General features: G+C 35.6%; 5 protein-coding genes across 5 annotated transcripts; all 5 read right to left on the minus strand.

Moving 5' to 3' along the window:
- Positions 1–2034, minus strand: TM35_000063410 (uncharacterized protein; the record flags this gene model as incomplete). The annotated part of the gene is made up of 1 exon (XM_029023378.1): positions 1–2034. A coding segment is annotated over one exon (2034 nt), but the record flags the coding sequence as incomplete, so codon positions are not given.
- Positions 2035–2319: 285 nt separating this feature from the next.
- TM35_000063420 (uncharacterized protein) lies at positions 2320–3054 on the minus strand (the record flags this gene model as incomplete). The annotated part of the gene is made up of 1 exon (XM_029023379.1): positions 2320–3054. One exon carries the CDS (start codon positions 3052–3054, stop codon positions 2320–2322), a length of 735 nt encoding a protein of 244 aa, XP_028885403.1.
- A 448-nt stretch (positions 3055–3502) lies between these two features.
- On the minus strand, positions 3503–4735 carry TM35_000063430 (uncharacterized protein; the record flags this gene model as incomplete). The annotated part of the gene is made up of 1 exon (XM_029023380.1): positions 3503–4735. One exon carries the CDS (start codon positions 4733–4735, stop codon positions 3503–3505), a length of 1233 nt encoding a protein of 410 aa, XP_028885404.1.
- A 592-nt stretch (positions 4736–5327) lies between these two features.
- TM35_000063440 (putative glycosyl hydrolase) lies at positions 5328–9149 on the minus strand (the record flags this gene model as incomplete). Its single annotated transcript, XM_029023381.1, has 1 exon — positions 5328–9149. The coding sequence occupies one exon, from the start codon at positions 9147–9149 to the stop codon at positions 5328–5330; it is 3822 nt and encodes a 1273-aa protein (XP_028885405.1).
- A 568-nt stretch (positions 9150–9717) lies between these two features.
- TM35_000063450 (uncharacterized protein) lies at positions 9718–15957 on the minus strand (the record flags this gene model as incomplete). Its single annotated transcript, XM_029023382.1, has 1 exon — positions 9718–15957. A coding segment is annotated over one exon (6240 nt), but the record flags the coding sequence as incomplete, so codon positions are not given.
- Between the last annotated feature and the right edge of the window lie 2 nt (positions 15958–15959).

Here is a 15959-nt window from a genome sequence, read left to right on the forward strand (position 1 = left end):
AGAAGAAGAAGAAACGGCTGAAAGCACAAGTGTCCCATTGGCGTGAATACTCACAAATAAAAGATATTCTTTCCAATATAATCCACGCACAAATAAAACCTTTGAGGATGACGGCATAGTTGAAAAAGATACGATAGCTGTATATGTAAAAGAATCCTTTTCCATTTTTTCTTCTTCTAATGGAAGTGTGTAGGATATACCATAGACATTCCCTGCTTTTGTACCCACTAATGCTAGAAACTGCTCTTGTACTTTACATCTAATAGTACCTAAACATGTTGGCAAGTTATCTCTCTTAACATTATTATTATTATTATTATTATTATTATTATTATTATTATTATTATTATTATTTGTAGAAGAGGGAAACTGCACTCGCACTTCCTTTACATTCCCACTCTTAACAAAAAGAATAATAAGTTCCTCTTCTGTACATGCCAATAATGTCCCTGCCTCATCACAGGCAATACTACGTACATGTCGACTGCGTCTCAATTCTCTCGGCACAAGTACAGCAGTTTGTGTAGATGATGATAATGATGTAGATAAGGCCGTATAATGTGTAGATCCATCAAAACCAGAGGAAATCACACCAGCTTTATTATTATTATTATTATTATTATTATTATTATTGTGAAGAAGTACTTTATACACACCACGACCACTATGTTGATGTTCACGTCGTAGTAACATGACTCCTTTCATAGATATATTTTCTTTCTTCTTCTTTTCTTTTTCTTCATTATCATCTTCACATATATTCCTTTCACTAGATGGAATAAGTTCCTCTGCTTGAAAGCCAAAGGCCTGTACACATCCATCCTCACCACCAGTTGCTAAGAGAAGTCTCCCACTATCTTTATAAGATGTGTAATGTATATCCACATCAAATATACGTCTTCGTGAAAAAGAAACTCCACCGCCTCGCCAACAACAAATCCAAGTCATTCCCTCTGTTAATATACATGCAGGTGTAGTAGGAACATACAGTGTAGCTGTGCGATCATCACTGCAAGTAGCTACACAGAAATGTGCCTTATTGTAAGCGGTACCATTTCCTTCTATATTATCATTATTATTATTAGTATTATTATTATTAGTAGTAGTGATTACTTTAACAGAGAAGACAGCACAACCTGGTTGATGTGCATGAATCCATGAATATACAGGAAGGCTCTTTACAATAGATCTCTTATCCTTTTCTTCATCTTTTTCATCTTCCTGTGTATATGGAAGAGGAACAGACCAGGCGGCAATAGAACCCGCATATGTACCAGAGAATACAGCCATACTTCTTCTTTTCTTGTTATTATTATTATTATTATTATTATTATTATTATTATTATTATTATTATTATTATTATGATATGTTTCCATTACAGCATCTGCGGCTAATGCCACACCCAATCCCTCTGCTGAATAGCGAACAAATGGTATAGGACTACTATGAATAGAACTATTAATCGTATGATGATGACTACTAATATTAGTACGATCCACACTATAATCAGGAGAAAGAAGAGAGGCTTCACTCACAAAGTAAACGGAATTTAAGGCGGTTAATATGAGAACACCACCTATTTGAGATCCAATCGTCATTATACTGCGAATCTTCAGAATTCTCGCCGAGTCTTCCAGTTTGATATGTGTAAGAAGAGAATGTTTTCTTCTTTCTATATCCAGTGGGGCTATAAAGAGATGATTCCCACTTCCAATCACAACAAAAACAAGACGTTGAGAAGTTTCCATAGTCGTGATGTATTGCTCTAATGATGTAATGACAGCACCATGGGGAAGTTCCGCTACAAGCCACATTTCTTCTTCTTTTTCATTCTTCTCATGTATAGTAATATTATTATTAGTATTACTATTCTTATTTGTATTTATATGTATAGAAGAAGATGAATTGGGTGAACGGCCTGCCATCACACGATTACCCATTGCTAGGCAAAAGAACTCTGAACTTAATGCCACTGCCGTTACGGGAGCATAGAGAGAAGAAGATTGGCTTAACTGTTCTCTCTGACTTGTCATTGCATGTGTCTCTTTCTTCTTTTTTTACAGTGTTTACACATAATAATAATAAGGAAAGAAGAAGAAGAAGAAGGAAAGAAAGTATATGATATATATACATATATATATTACTATATTTCAATGTAAACTTTAATCATAAATAAATATACGAATAAATACGAATAAAATAAAACAAAGGATCCCACATACACACACACACACAATACAGAGATATTATATACGTATACACTCTCTCTACTTCCTTCTCATCATAATATAGACTCACTCACTCACTTATTCATTCATTCACTCCCGCCCAGCACTATTATCATCATTGTAACAACGAATCTCACTTTGTACAATCTGCCGCCGCAGCTCCGGCACACACGCCCGTCCAGAGTACACACTCGCCACATATCGACAAACTTCCGATTCCACAACCTGCAATTTCTCCCGATCATCTTCACGGGCGCAGTAAAGCCGCACTTCCGTCACGCGTGGCATCTTGGTAAGATCACAAATATGTCCATTTGTGTACATTGTGTAGATATACCGCTCCCCAGAGGGATCCACACCGTAGCGAAGTTCAACTGCCTCTGCTGGTGGAGACATACCGAGGAGAAAAAAATTTTTATTCCCTGCAGAAGAAACAAGAGGTGTATTTCCATCTCCATGCATCATAATAACTTCTTGATGAAATTGTACAATGCGGGTATTCCAGCAGAGTTGATAGGACCACCATTCCTCTCGTTGATGATAACACCAATCATTAAGGGCAGCATGAAGAATAGCGGTGGTACGTGAAGAGACACGACTATGAACTTCTAATGAAGATGTGGAGAGTGATTCTTTAGTTGGGGATGTGTCTGGAATCATACAGAGATAAGAAGATCCATTACTGAGTTTCATTGGATAATACTGTGAAGAAGAGGGGAGTTCTGCTGGTATTCGTTCATGTGAGAATACAATGGAGTAACTGGTATCTTTTCCGGGATCTATTCTATCCCATACAACTCCTTCTGGAGTGTCCATCATAACCATAGAGGGCAATAATAGTAAAGAACATAATAATAATAATGATAATAATAAACACAAATTCCTCATGATTCTCAGAGGATAAATGTAAATTGGGAGAATCGCAAAAAAAAAAAAAAACAGTAGAGGGCAAAAAAAAGAAAAAGAGAGACCACCAAGCAAGAAACTTCCAAATAGTTTACTGGAGCAATTCTAATAATAATAATAACAATAATAATAAATGAGAATAATACTAAGTGATGCTTTAAAGGGAAAAGAAGAAAGGAAAGAAAGAAAGAAAGAAAGAGAGAAAGAAAAAACAAAGGGATCATCAAACAACTAGAGACATATATATGTATATACATAATTGTGATTATTTCACCTAAACAGAAATAATAATAATAACAAGAACAACTTCATATATATATATATATAGAGAGAGAGAGAGAGAAAAGAAAAGAAAAGAAAACGACACTCATTCCATCTCACCGCATGTCAAAAGAGCATCAGGCAACAACTCCCCACTTTCCTCTAATAAAGTCTTTATAGCATTTAATAAACGTTTCGCTTGTCGTCCATCCATTACATCTGGTCGTTGTTTTCCATGAAAACGATGTTTCCAACTATCCATATTATTATTATTATGAAATGGTCGAAGAAGTTTAGCACAACTTTCAATCTTATGAATAGCCTCCATCACATCCTGTTTCATTACAGTTGTGGGAGAAACAAAAGCCTCGCAGAGTTGCAACATCGCATGATGAAGTGGATCTACATAAAGACGAGTTTGTAGTTTAGATCTTTCTCTCTTAATTAATGTTAAAGCCAAATCTCTCTTAAGCACATGAGGATTTAAAGAAACTGTTACGGTATAATGAAGTCGTACAGGAGCGTAATCTGGATGTAAGGCAATAAGTTCCTCAAGAAGAGCAGCACGACGAATTTCTAAACTGGTATGATTATTAAAACTATTCCTACAGAATTTCATCCAATGATAATCATTTCCATAATATTCACAATCTACAAGTGGGGTGGTGGTATCTTTCTTTTTTCTCTCTTGTAAAGCTTTCATTTCATCTAAAGAGGTATTAGAGGCATATTGTAATAACTCTAATCCTAATACTAATGCCTCACCGTGAGCATTTGTGTTATCTGTGGCGAGATAATATTCCGGTAATACACCCATAAGTGCATGAGAGGCTACAGCAATCCACTGCCATAATAATTCTGGAGTATAAACAGTATTATTATTATTATTATTATTATTATTATTATTATTAGTAAGAGTATTTGCTTTTGTAGTAGTGAGTATTGTTTGTAATTTCTCTACAAGAAAAAAAGTGGCATCTTTATATGTTTCCCCTGCTAAGAGGATATCTTTATGTGTATCCTTGTATGTAATCTCACTACTCTCCATAGTGGCTAATGTTCCTTCTATAATAACACCCACTTTCATCATATTCTCTGTGAGTTTGGTAAGGGTATGAACATTACAATCTTCCTTTACACTGTGAAGAGCCTCTGCAAGATCTCGGGTATTATTTAATAATTGGATATTTAAATGATCATTCTTCTTTTCATCACTATAAAGAAGATAGGCTAGAATAAGAAGAGAGATGGTTATTAATAAGATAAGTTTCCAACGTTTATTTATTTTATGATAGACACCATCACGTTTTTTCTTTTGTGTCTCTCTTCTACTAGTCATTCTTTCTGTTTTTTTTTTCTTTTTTTGTGAGGATATATATATATTTTTTTTTTTTTAGAGGCTACTTCTTATCAGTTTCTCTCTAACTAGAGCCCAGGGAGAGAAATACATTATAAAGAAGAAGAAGAAAAGAATAAAAAGAAATAATTACAGAATCCACAAGTAAGTATATATACACAGATACAAGAAAAGAAAAATAAAAAAAGAAAAAATAATAATGAAATACAAAAGAAAAAAGAAGAGTTATACACACATACACACAACGTATTCCTACTTCAAATGTAGGGATTTCCATTTTTCTCACATATTTGTAAACACCTAAAGTTATTTTTTATTCCTTTTCTTTCTCTTTTTAAATTTATGATCTTCATCGCAGTCTCTCTCTCTCTCTCTCTCATTCCCTCTTTTTTTTAAATTCTCTTTCATTGTGTGATTATATTTCCGTACGCCACTCTGGACAAACAACTAATAGTTTATACAGAACCTTTCTTCTCTTTCTTTTCTTTTTTTTTCTTTTTTTCTATTCTTTTCTTCTCTCTCTCTTTCCATCCATCCATACAAACAAATAAATAAATAAATAAAAATAACAGACTCAAGTAACGAGTGAAGAATTCTCCACTCCTCCTCCTCCTCTTATTTTATTTCCAGAAACCAAAGATGTATGATCCCCCGTATGTGTATGTGTATGTTGATGCTGTTGTTGTTGTTGTTGTTGTTGATTGTGAGAAGAGACAGCATCACGAGAGGTCATTTCTCCTAATAAAGTAACAGTTAATTCTTTTAAACTAGAAACATACATGCGTTGTATTCCAAATGCATTTTCCTCTGGATCCTTTTGAAGATCTACAATTAATTTAAATTGATCTAATGCACTTTTAGAGAATCCATCAATAGAATCTAACACAATCACTGTACGAGACATAGATGTATTTAATTGTTCACACATGGCAAAGAAATAATCCATTTCTGGTCTCCATCGTAATGCCTTTTCCTCCGCATCTATTCCATCCAAACATTTATCTATAAGAGACATGAGTTGTGGTGTTTCATTTAATAACCAATGTCCATTCTTACTTAACGTAACACATCCAACATAAATCCCACTTTGTCGAAGTTCTGAAAGAAGTTCTAATGCCCCTTCTCGAGGTTGAACCCCACGAGAACGAACACAATGTCGAAAGTAATGTAATTTACGTTGAAAAAGTCCATACAAAGTATTATGTTCTCTTGTATTATCTGGACCTCCTAAAGGAACATTAGAGAAACCTTGTTTACCAAGAAATTGTAATAAGGCTGGAAATGGTTTACCATGTTTTAAATAGGCAAGATATAATTCACTGGTAAGATTAAAGGAGGTTTGACCCATTTCATGTAGGAAAGATTCTAATGTTTTTTTCCAAGCTTCATAATGATATTCCTCAATATTATCAATAAGACTATCCATATCAAATATAACACAATCAAAATCAAATACACGAACATCACGGTAAAGTCGAACAGACTCTGGAATACCATTTTCTAAATGAATACGATTCGTATCTGAATGAATAATAAGAAGTTCCGGTAAATCCCATTTATTCTCTACCATTTTATAAGTAACCGTCCGACGAGTAACATGAACTAAAATTAAACAACCACGATGACGAACAAAGAATTCATATTCATCACATCCATCGGGAAGAACCGGATTAAAATGTAAAACTCCCTGAACTAAACGCATTCCACCAAATCCAGCCGCTAAACACCACCAAGATCCCGCAGCGGCACTACTATGTAAACCACGTCCAGTATTTCCAATAACATTCTCAATATCCACAAAAGGAACTCGATTAAAATGTATTTTAGCTTTATCTAACATATCCAATTGAGAAGCCACAACACTAAAAATAACAGAACTAATGGAAGAATCATTTGTTGTGATGGGTTCATAAAAATTATAATTCGCCCGCACTTCATCTTTTGTACATCTTTCTGGAAGAAGCATAGATGCTAATACCACATCTGGAGTTCGACAAACCTGATGACGGTAAATAACAGAAGGATCAAATGTTCTTATAAGAAGTCCTCTTTTAGATTTTAAATCACCAAGATCCCATTTTTTTTTACGCATAAAGAATTGATCTACCGGATGAACACGATTTTTAGCATCAAAGAAAATTACCATTTTAGCTGCCGCTTGTTCAATCATTTGTAAATCTTCATCTGTAAATTGACAACGTTCTTTTAATTCTTCCCATTCTACTGGATGTTTCTCTTTTAAAAAGGCGGCAAGACCAACAACCCACTGCATATGATATTGAGCCATAATATTAGTAAAGAAGTTATTATCACTTAATCCACTGTAATCATCTGGTCCACCAACAGAGCGAATATGAAATTGTCCTTTATCCCATGTTCCCCATATAAGCCAAATAAGAACAGTAGAAAATATCACATCAGCTCCACCTTGTAAAAGTATAGAAGTATCATTAGTGGCAATAATATATCTTTTCATCGAATAGGCAATAATAGCATTTACATGAAGAAAAGCTGCACAAAAAGATGCAGGACTATTTTCTCCTCCATTTACCGTACGTAAAGGATAAATCGCACCTCTAGGAATATCCATATCCATAGCAATATTCCTTGCTTGAGGTAATGTATCAATACGAAATTGTAAAAGAGCTCGTGCTGTTTCTGGTTGAATATTAGAGAAGAAAGGTATCACAATAGCATCTAAATCCCATTGTTGTAAACCTCCATAAAGTTCACACATAATACCCCGTGAGGGTGACTTTTGTAAACAAATTCTTCCTGCAGTCATATATAATTGTAATATATTAAATCGAAGGGCACCTTGAACAGCTGGATTATCACAGGCTACACGAATATCTGCAACTTCCCAAAATTTAGAAATAGAAAGACGTTGTTCCTGAAAAAGGGCATCATAATCTAATGTAGCAGCTTCTCTTGCTTGAAGAATAGCCAAATCACAAATATCTTCTGGTGCAGCATCCTCATCACTAAGGAACGCTACAAACTTGTTAAGTTCAAATCGTGTATGATCACTAATAACACTTGTATAAATAGTTTCAGATCCATTTTCCGTTTCCGCACATTTTGGTGCAAGAAATGTAAAAGATTGTTGTTGTTGTTGTGATGGTTGTTGTTGTGATTGCGGTTGTTGTGATTGCGGTTGTGGTGGCTGTGGTTGTTGTTGTTGTTGCGATTGCTGTGACTGTTGTGATTGCTGCTGTTGTTGTTGTAATGGCAGTGTTTGTGGTTGTAATTGTTGTTGTTGTTGTTGTTGTTGTTGTGGTAGTGGTGGATGTTGTTGAGTTTGTATTTGTTGTTGAGATGTTGGAGGCGTACTTCCAAATCTATTATTCGGTGGTTGCGAGATATCTGTTTGGGCCAAACTGGTCGGTGTGGCTCCCTCCGCCAAACTCGTCCCACTCGCCGCCGTAAAGGCCGAATTCGATCCCGGTTTGTGTTCCACGTGTGTACTCGCACAAACCTCCGTTACCGCAACGACTAATCGTTTACAACTATTTCGAGTTCGCACACAAACCGCAGAAGAGGCATCATGTAAAGAATGTCGAGCCACGACATTTTCTACTTTTAAATGTTGTCTGGCATCTGTTGGGACTGTGGTGCGGGAAACAATACGAATATCGGTATTTAATACATTCTTCGCACTTACGGTATATTTCATTACCGCAATTCCTTTACGAGTGGCAGAGACAAATCGAGAGGATTCAATCGTTACTTCACGTACTTGATTAGCGGAAAGCCAAACAAAACGACGACGAAGTTCACCCGTACGAAAATCTAAAATACGTGTATGTGAAATAACAGTTCCAGTAGCAGGACTTACATGTTCACTACCAACAAAGACATCTATACAAAAAGCATCCGGTACAGAAATAAGAAAACACTCCCGTGCACATGTCCCAACAGTGAAATCTCTATGATGTCGATTCAGTAAACGTTCCTCATATGTTCCATTTACATATGTTCCACGTAAAGATTTTTCAGGTGGTTGTGCCTCCGCCGCCAAAGTTGTTCTCCCCGCTTTCAACATATATTGAGGTCTACAATTACTATTCATATCATTTGTACTGTTTAGACTACTACTACTACCACCACCACAACCACCAACACCAAAACAACTGGTAGAAACACTAATTCCACAATTACTGTTATTTAATGTACGATTTCCACCACCATAAGGGGCAGCTACTTCTGCTTCTTCTTTATATCCACGCACTCTCACATGACCGTTGCCAACAGAGAAGAGAGATTCACTAATGGGAATATCAGCTCCCTGCGGAATATTCGTCTCGACGAGTTCCCACGGTTCACAGAGAAGCCGTCGGGCGATAAGATTTGCAGAACTCCTTGTAGATCCACGACGGTGAACCTCTGAGGGCATTATATTTATATATTTATACTTAAATCTATTGCAAATTATTGTTATTGTTTTCTTTTTTTTTTTTTTTTCTTTGCTTTGAGTCCTTGTTTCGGATATTATTCTTCTTTTTCTACTGTGATCCACTTCCTATTCCTTTTTTTTTTGTTTCTGTTTTTTTAAAGAAGCAAATCACCCTTTTGTAAATACACAACACTCGATCGCTATTTATATATAATATATATATATATATATTCTCTTTATAGTACAATTACCCCAAGAAGGGGGAAGGTTGAGCAATAGAAGATACACTTAAAGAAGAAAAAAGAAGAGAAAACATTTCAATTTTTCAGAAAACACACAGAGACACAGAGACATCTATATAAACATACTTATTTATATATAATATCATATATATATAATAGGCAAAATACAGATATATGGACATTCTAACACACCTCCATTAATTTTCTGTAATATTTTAAACCTTTTATTATTACCAATATTATCTCTTTCATTCATTTATTAACAGTACTCTTCTTCTTTTTTATTTTTATTTTTTTTATTTCTCTCTTATTCCTGTTAAAATAATTTAATAACCTTGATAAGATGTGAGTGCGGTGGATGCAGCGGAACGTGAACGTGAGGGTTTCAATGTATGTCGAATCGCTCCTCTCAATTCTGTGAATTGCCGTACAATAGTATCATGATCAGCCCGATACTTTAATGCCAATTCACGTGCTTGCATATCAAGATGTCTATCCAATTCCTGTAAACTATTTTCCACACGTCTATCCTCTTCAATCTTTCGCCGAACAACACCACGTAATTCCTGTAAATGTTGTTGAACTTCTTCCTGTTCTTCTTCACTCCGACGGCATTCCTGTTGTAATCGATTGTTTTGATCCATTAACGCCTGCCATTCCGATGTGAGAGCTCGGCCGCGGGCATCTAATCGCATGAGAAGTTCCTGCAAACTATCATACACAACCCGTGAACGACCAGAAAGAGACGGGGTATCATGACGACTACTGTTAAGATCTCGTAAAGAGGCATTCATAATAGTAGAAGGAATATTATTATTATTATTATTATTATTATTATTATTGGTATTCGTAGTCGTAGTGGTTGTATTCATAGAATCTAATAATGTATCTTCCACTATTCCACCATGACTTCGCACGAGAGAAGTGAGAAGATCCAATAAACGATCCGTATCATCTTGACGACGTCTTGATCGTTCTAATACGGATAACATATTTCGTATCCATTCCCGTATATTTTCTTTATATTCCTCATTATCTTCTCCATGAGAATGAGGATGATGAGGATGATGGTGAGAAAGAAACTCTACAGGTTGAATAAATGCCGCAGATGAGACTGTACGAATAGCATCTTGCATAATATCTACACCTTCTGCAATAGAAGATGTAACAGTATTAAGAGATGCCGCTAATTGTGGAAGAGATACTTTCTGTAGATGTAATGGAAGTTCTGTAGATGTTAATGGTGATAAGAGTTTAATTGCATGACGAACATCACTATGTGTATGATAAAGAGTTTCTGCGGCTTCTACCAAATGTTGAGGGGTGAGACGATGGAATGAATTTCCTTTACTATCCATCATCATCATTTCATTATTACTATTATTATTATTATTATTATTATTATTATCACTTAATAAACTTCCAGTATATGGAATAATATGATCATGAAATGCACGATATAAACTCTTTGCTTCTTTTGCATAATAATGTTCTTGTTCTTGTAGACGACGTTTTAATGATTCCACTTCTTCATCTGGTATCATACCATTACGGAATTTCTCTGCAATAAAATCAAAGAGTGAACGAAGACCTTGTAAAGCGCCTGTTGTACTTCTATCTGTAAAGAGAGGAAGTTGTAATTGCATTTCATTAGTGGCAATTTGTATGGCATCTGCAAAAAGGGCTTGTAATTGACGATGAAGACTTTCCACTTCTGCAGATTTCTTTGATTGTTCCGATTCTGTCGTTTGTTGACCTTCCGCTGCGAGTCTTAATTGTTCATGTAAGTTTTCAATTTCTTCATTTTTGGAAATGAAATGATGTTCATATTGTTCTAATGTATTTTTCATTTTTTCATTTTCACCTTCTAATTGGGTAAGACTTTCATTCTTCTTTAGGATTTCCAAACGATTCTTTTCTAATCTTTCTACAGCAAGTTGAACAATATCACCTACCGTAACATCATCATCATCGGCAAAAAATAATTCCCGTTGAACTTCTACATGATCATCTAATACACTTTGTACACGATCTACCAATTCTTCAGAGGCTTTTACTAAATTATCACGTTCCTGTTGAATTTCATTTAATTTTTGTTTTAATTTTTGTAATTCCTCCAAATCATTATGATGGGCTTGTTCTAATGCCGCTGAACTTCCACTTAAGACTTCAAATTCTTCACGAAGTCTTTCTAATTCTTCTGATTTTTGTAAAGCGGAGGTTTTCGCATCTGTACATTTTTGTTTGAGTTCATTAAAGGCAACTTGTCCATGTGGTTCTTCTTCTCCCATATCTACCGCAAGTGTGTTAATAAAGGAATGAAGAACACGTAATTCCTCTTGTAATTCACTATTCTTTGTTTCCAAATCATCTACAATGGAATTTACTCTATCAAATCGTTTCTCTGTAGCTTCTCGAGATTCAATCTCTATAGCGTTTTTACGATGTAATGTCTCTACTTCCTTTTCAAGTCTTTTATTTTTATCCAAAGCTTCTTCTAGTTCTTCTTTAACAGCATAACTTAATTGGATAATATTATCAAGCATGAAATGATCAGTATTTTGAACAGCACTCTTAAGATTATCGGTTGCCATTTCTAATTCACCTAATTGTTCCGCATTAATTTCCTTAAGTGTATTAATTTCTTCATGAAGACTCTGTATATGTAATCCTGCAGCCTCAGATGCACTTCGTAATCGTTGTGCAGCAGCGGAAGAACGAAGTTCCATAGATGAACTTGAAAGTCCTGTTTCCATTCCTTCTATCATGGGTGTAGTAATCATTGTAGATGATGATGATGATGTGATGGATGTTGCTGTTGTTAATACTATTGGTGGTGGTAATGGTGTTGGTATGATATCAGCTATATATCCTGGGCAAAGTTGTGGAACCACAGTTTCCACTGTCTCTACTAATTGTAATAGGGAAACCTGATATTTTTCTCTTGTCGTTTCGGATATACTAAGTTCATTATTTAATTGTTGTTCCTCATTTAGGAGTCGTTGTTGTTCTTCTTGAGCTAATAAACGTAAACCTTCAGAAGTTGCACAGGCTGCCTTTGCGGAAGTTAATTGTGTATGAAGATCTTCCACATCTACTTGTAATGCCTGTCGAGATTGAACAAGATCTCTTAGAACTTCTAATGTGTGTTCACTACAAGTTTCATCCCATCCACTTTCACTAGAACATCCAATAATATTTGCACAAGCTGCAATCCATGTACGTAAGGTATCATTTTCTTGTGTAAACTCTACAATTTGTGTATTTAATTTTTCTTGTTTCTCCTTTGCACGTTGTTGTAAATCTTGTAATGTTTCTTTATGTGTTTTTATTGTCTCTTGCATCTCTAAATCTGCTGCTTGCATACTTTTTTCTAATTGTTGGATTTTCTGTTGTGAATGTTCACCATCTGCTTCCAATAACTTTACACGTTCTCCTCTTCGCCGTAATTCATTTAGTAAAGAATTCATATTTGCATAAATATCCCCATCATGAGTATTAAAACCCTCTTGAATTATGGATTCTTCTATTCTTTTCAATATTTCAGTTACTCTCTGTAGTTCTGCTGTTAAAGCTGTACAACGCTGCACTAATCCATCACTTTCCACATCATTCTTATCATTAGTGGTAGTTAATCGTGGTAATATACGCATACTAGATTCAATAGAATCACGGCATAATTGAAGATTTGCACGTTCTTTCGTTAATTCATCTAATAATGATGATTCTTTTGTACGTCGTTCTTGTAATTCTTCTACAGTTCGTACACAAGCTTCTACTACACTAGATCCATTATATACAGGTTTTAAAACTTCTAATGCTTTACGTGTTTGTTCAGTATAATTAAGAAGTTTCTCTGAAACCCATTCACATTCCGAACGTAATGTTGCAAGACTTGTTTGTAATGAAATAAGAGAAGATACTTCCGTCTCTGTTTCTGTGGATTGTGAAGATAATAAAAGATAAGAACAACATGAGGCCAAAGTTTCATCCACTGGATGTACACGTCTTAGTAAACTTGTCATTTGTGTTACCTGTTCACATCCCGATTGTAAAGCTACGGTGGTATTCTCCATCTCTTTCTGTAATACAGTAATCTTTTTCTTAAGAGGAGTATATCCAGCAATAAGAGAAGTAATCGCATTATGCATCTCTGGAAGTAAGGATTCTGAATCTATTGTAGACTCTATATTAAGAAGTTCCATCCATTCCTGTAATATCTTCATAATAGCCGCACGTGTTGGTCCTGGTGTTTTCGCAGGAACTCCAAGTCTTTTCATACAATCCCGTTCATCCATTTGTAATTGAGCCACACGCATAGGAAGATGTTCTAATATAGATTCTGAAAGTATAGTGGCAATATGAGAACAAATACCTAAAAGAAGAGCCGGTTGTGAAGGATAACGAATAATCCAATCTTGATATAATCGTAAACGATCTTCGGTTTCCTCATGTAATAATGTACTTAACATAACTTCTACTGTTAATTCTCGCATTTTACAAGTTCCTTCACGTAAAGAAACAATTTGTGTTTCATGTAAGAAATCTTGTATCTCTTTACGTTTACCATTTAACTCTTCACGTAATTCTTCTAATTGACGTTGCATTTCCTCATTATTTGATAGTAATGTAGAACTCACCTTTGATAAATTATCACGTTCACTACCATGCGATTTAGCAGCCTCTGCCATCTCTGCTCGCATTACATCTATTCGTCTTTCTTGTGCTTGAACTTGAAGTTGTAGTTTTTCACATTCCACTTCTCTCGTCATTAATGTTTTGTGAAGAAATTCCATTTCATCTGCCATTTCAGCACTACGAAGGGCAGACTTTTCTTCTGCACTACGTACATGATATTCCAATTCTCGTGCTGTATCTTCACCTTCTCGTAGTTTTCCACGTAAATCTTCTACTTCAGATGAGAGAAGTTTTGTTTTGGATTTCGCTGCCTCTAGTTCACGCATAACATCTGAACAATGTTCTAATATTTTATCCAGTCGTTCTTTGCTTACGGTATCATTTACTCCACTTACAGAAACATTATCTTTTTCTCCTGTAGATTCACTTCTTCTTGTTGTTGGCATGACATCTTCTTTCTCTTTGCTTTCACTATCACTATCATCATGTAAAGTAATTGCAGCCACACTACCAGAGAATTCAGATAATATTCGAAGTAGTTTTGCAGCATTTGCTGTAGCAGTCATTTGACGTTCGGTTACTTCTTTTAATTGTTTTTCTACTGCATCATGAGATTCAGCTTGTGTGGCTAACGCATTGCGATTATTAGACTCTTCCACCTCAAGACGATGTTGTAACTCTTCCATTTGTCGTTTATATTGATCAATATTTCTTCGTAAACTATCCAGTTCAAGTCGGGAGAATTCCACTTCATGTGCAACTTCTCGTACAATAGGAAGTAATGCCTCTCCTCCTCTTACATCTCCACCAGATGGTGTTAGTACATCTTGAAGAAGTTTTACACAAACACCAGCCAAACGATCTCTTTCACGTAATTGCTTCGCCGCACTATGTACACAAGACTCCAACTGTGCGCAAAGAGAAAATACTGAAACATCATCTATTGCAACAGAAGAAGGAGAACTACGAAGTGATGAAACCAATACGGTAGAAGGAGCATCATCAAGTGTAGCTGAAAGTGTCTCTACAGCACTACGTAAAGCATCCTTTAATAAATCAATATCCGCTGCGTTTCGCTCCATTGCAGCATAACCTGTACGTCGACCTGCACGAAGTGCAAGCAACTCTGATACCAATTCTTTGCAATGATCCACTAATAACAGTTCAGAGGCAATTTCACCACATTTAGAAGACAATGAATGATCAGGAGAAGGAGCGACAGATTCTAATTTACGTGCTTGGGCAACAATAGTACTACACTCCCTACACAATGCGCAAAGTTCATTACATCTTCCAGAAGTATCTTCCGCGGATGACATCAAAGATCTAGACAACAACGAAACACTCACCTTTGGAATTAAAGAATCAGCATTCGTATCATTAGACCGCAAAAACTTTAGAGAAATCTCCGCTGCATTCATAAGCGTATTTAAATCATTTTGAACCTTCGCACTAGAATCCGTTAATTCTTCCAGAGACTCCTTCAAATTATCACGCTCTTGAACACTTTCCTGAACCCCACGTTGTAACTTTTCGGGAAGACGTAAAGTTACTTCATTCATCAAATCAGGTGCAAGACGCATCACAGCTCGTTTCATCACATGCACACATTCAGCACGTGTAACATCCTCAAATTCAGAAGAAACAGCAAGAGATTCAGATCCACAAAGTTTCTTAAAATAATCTCTGGAGGCCAAAATTTCTTCTACTGATGAATAGGAAGAATCCACATCACAATTTAAAAGAGAACAAATACCCCAAACCGCAGCAAATACCTTTCTTATTTGTTTAACAACAGAATTAGGAAACGCCAATGCTTCATCAAAAATGACTAATCTTTCTTTCATTTCATCCAAAAACATATGCAAACAAGCTAATTCATGTTTACAACGCGACAGAAGAACATTTTTTGCACCCTCACTGGCACGCA

The sequence above is a fragment of the Trypanosoma theileri genome (assembly GCF_002087225.1).
Source record: "Trypanosoma theileri isolate Edinburgh chromosome Unknown TM35_Tth_6_V1, whole genome shotgun sequence".
NCBI classification, from domain to species: domain Eukaryota; phylum Euglenozoa; class Kinetoplastea; order Trypanosomatida; family Trypanosomatidae; genus Trypanosoma; species Trypanosoma theileri.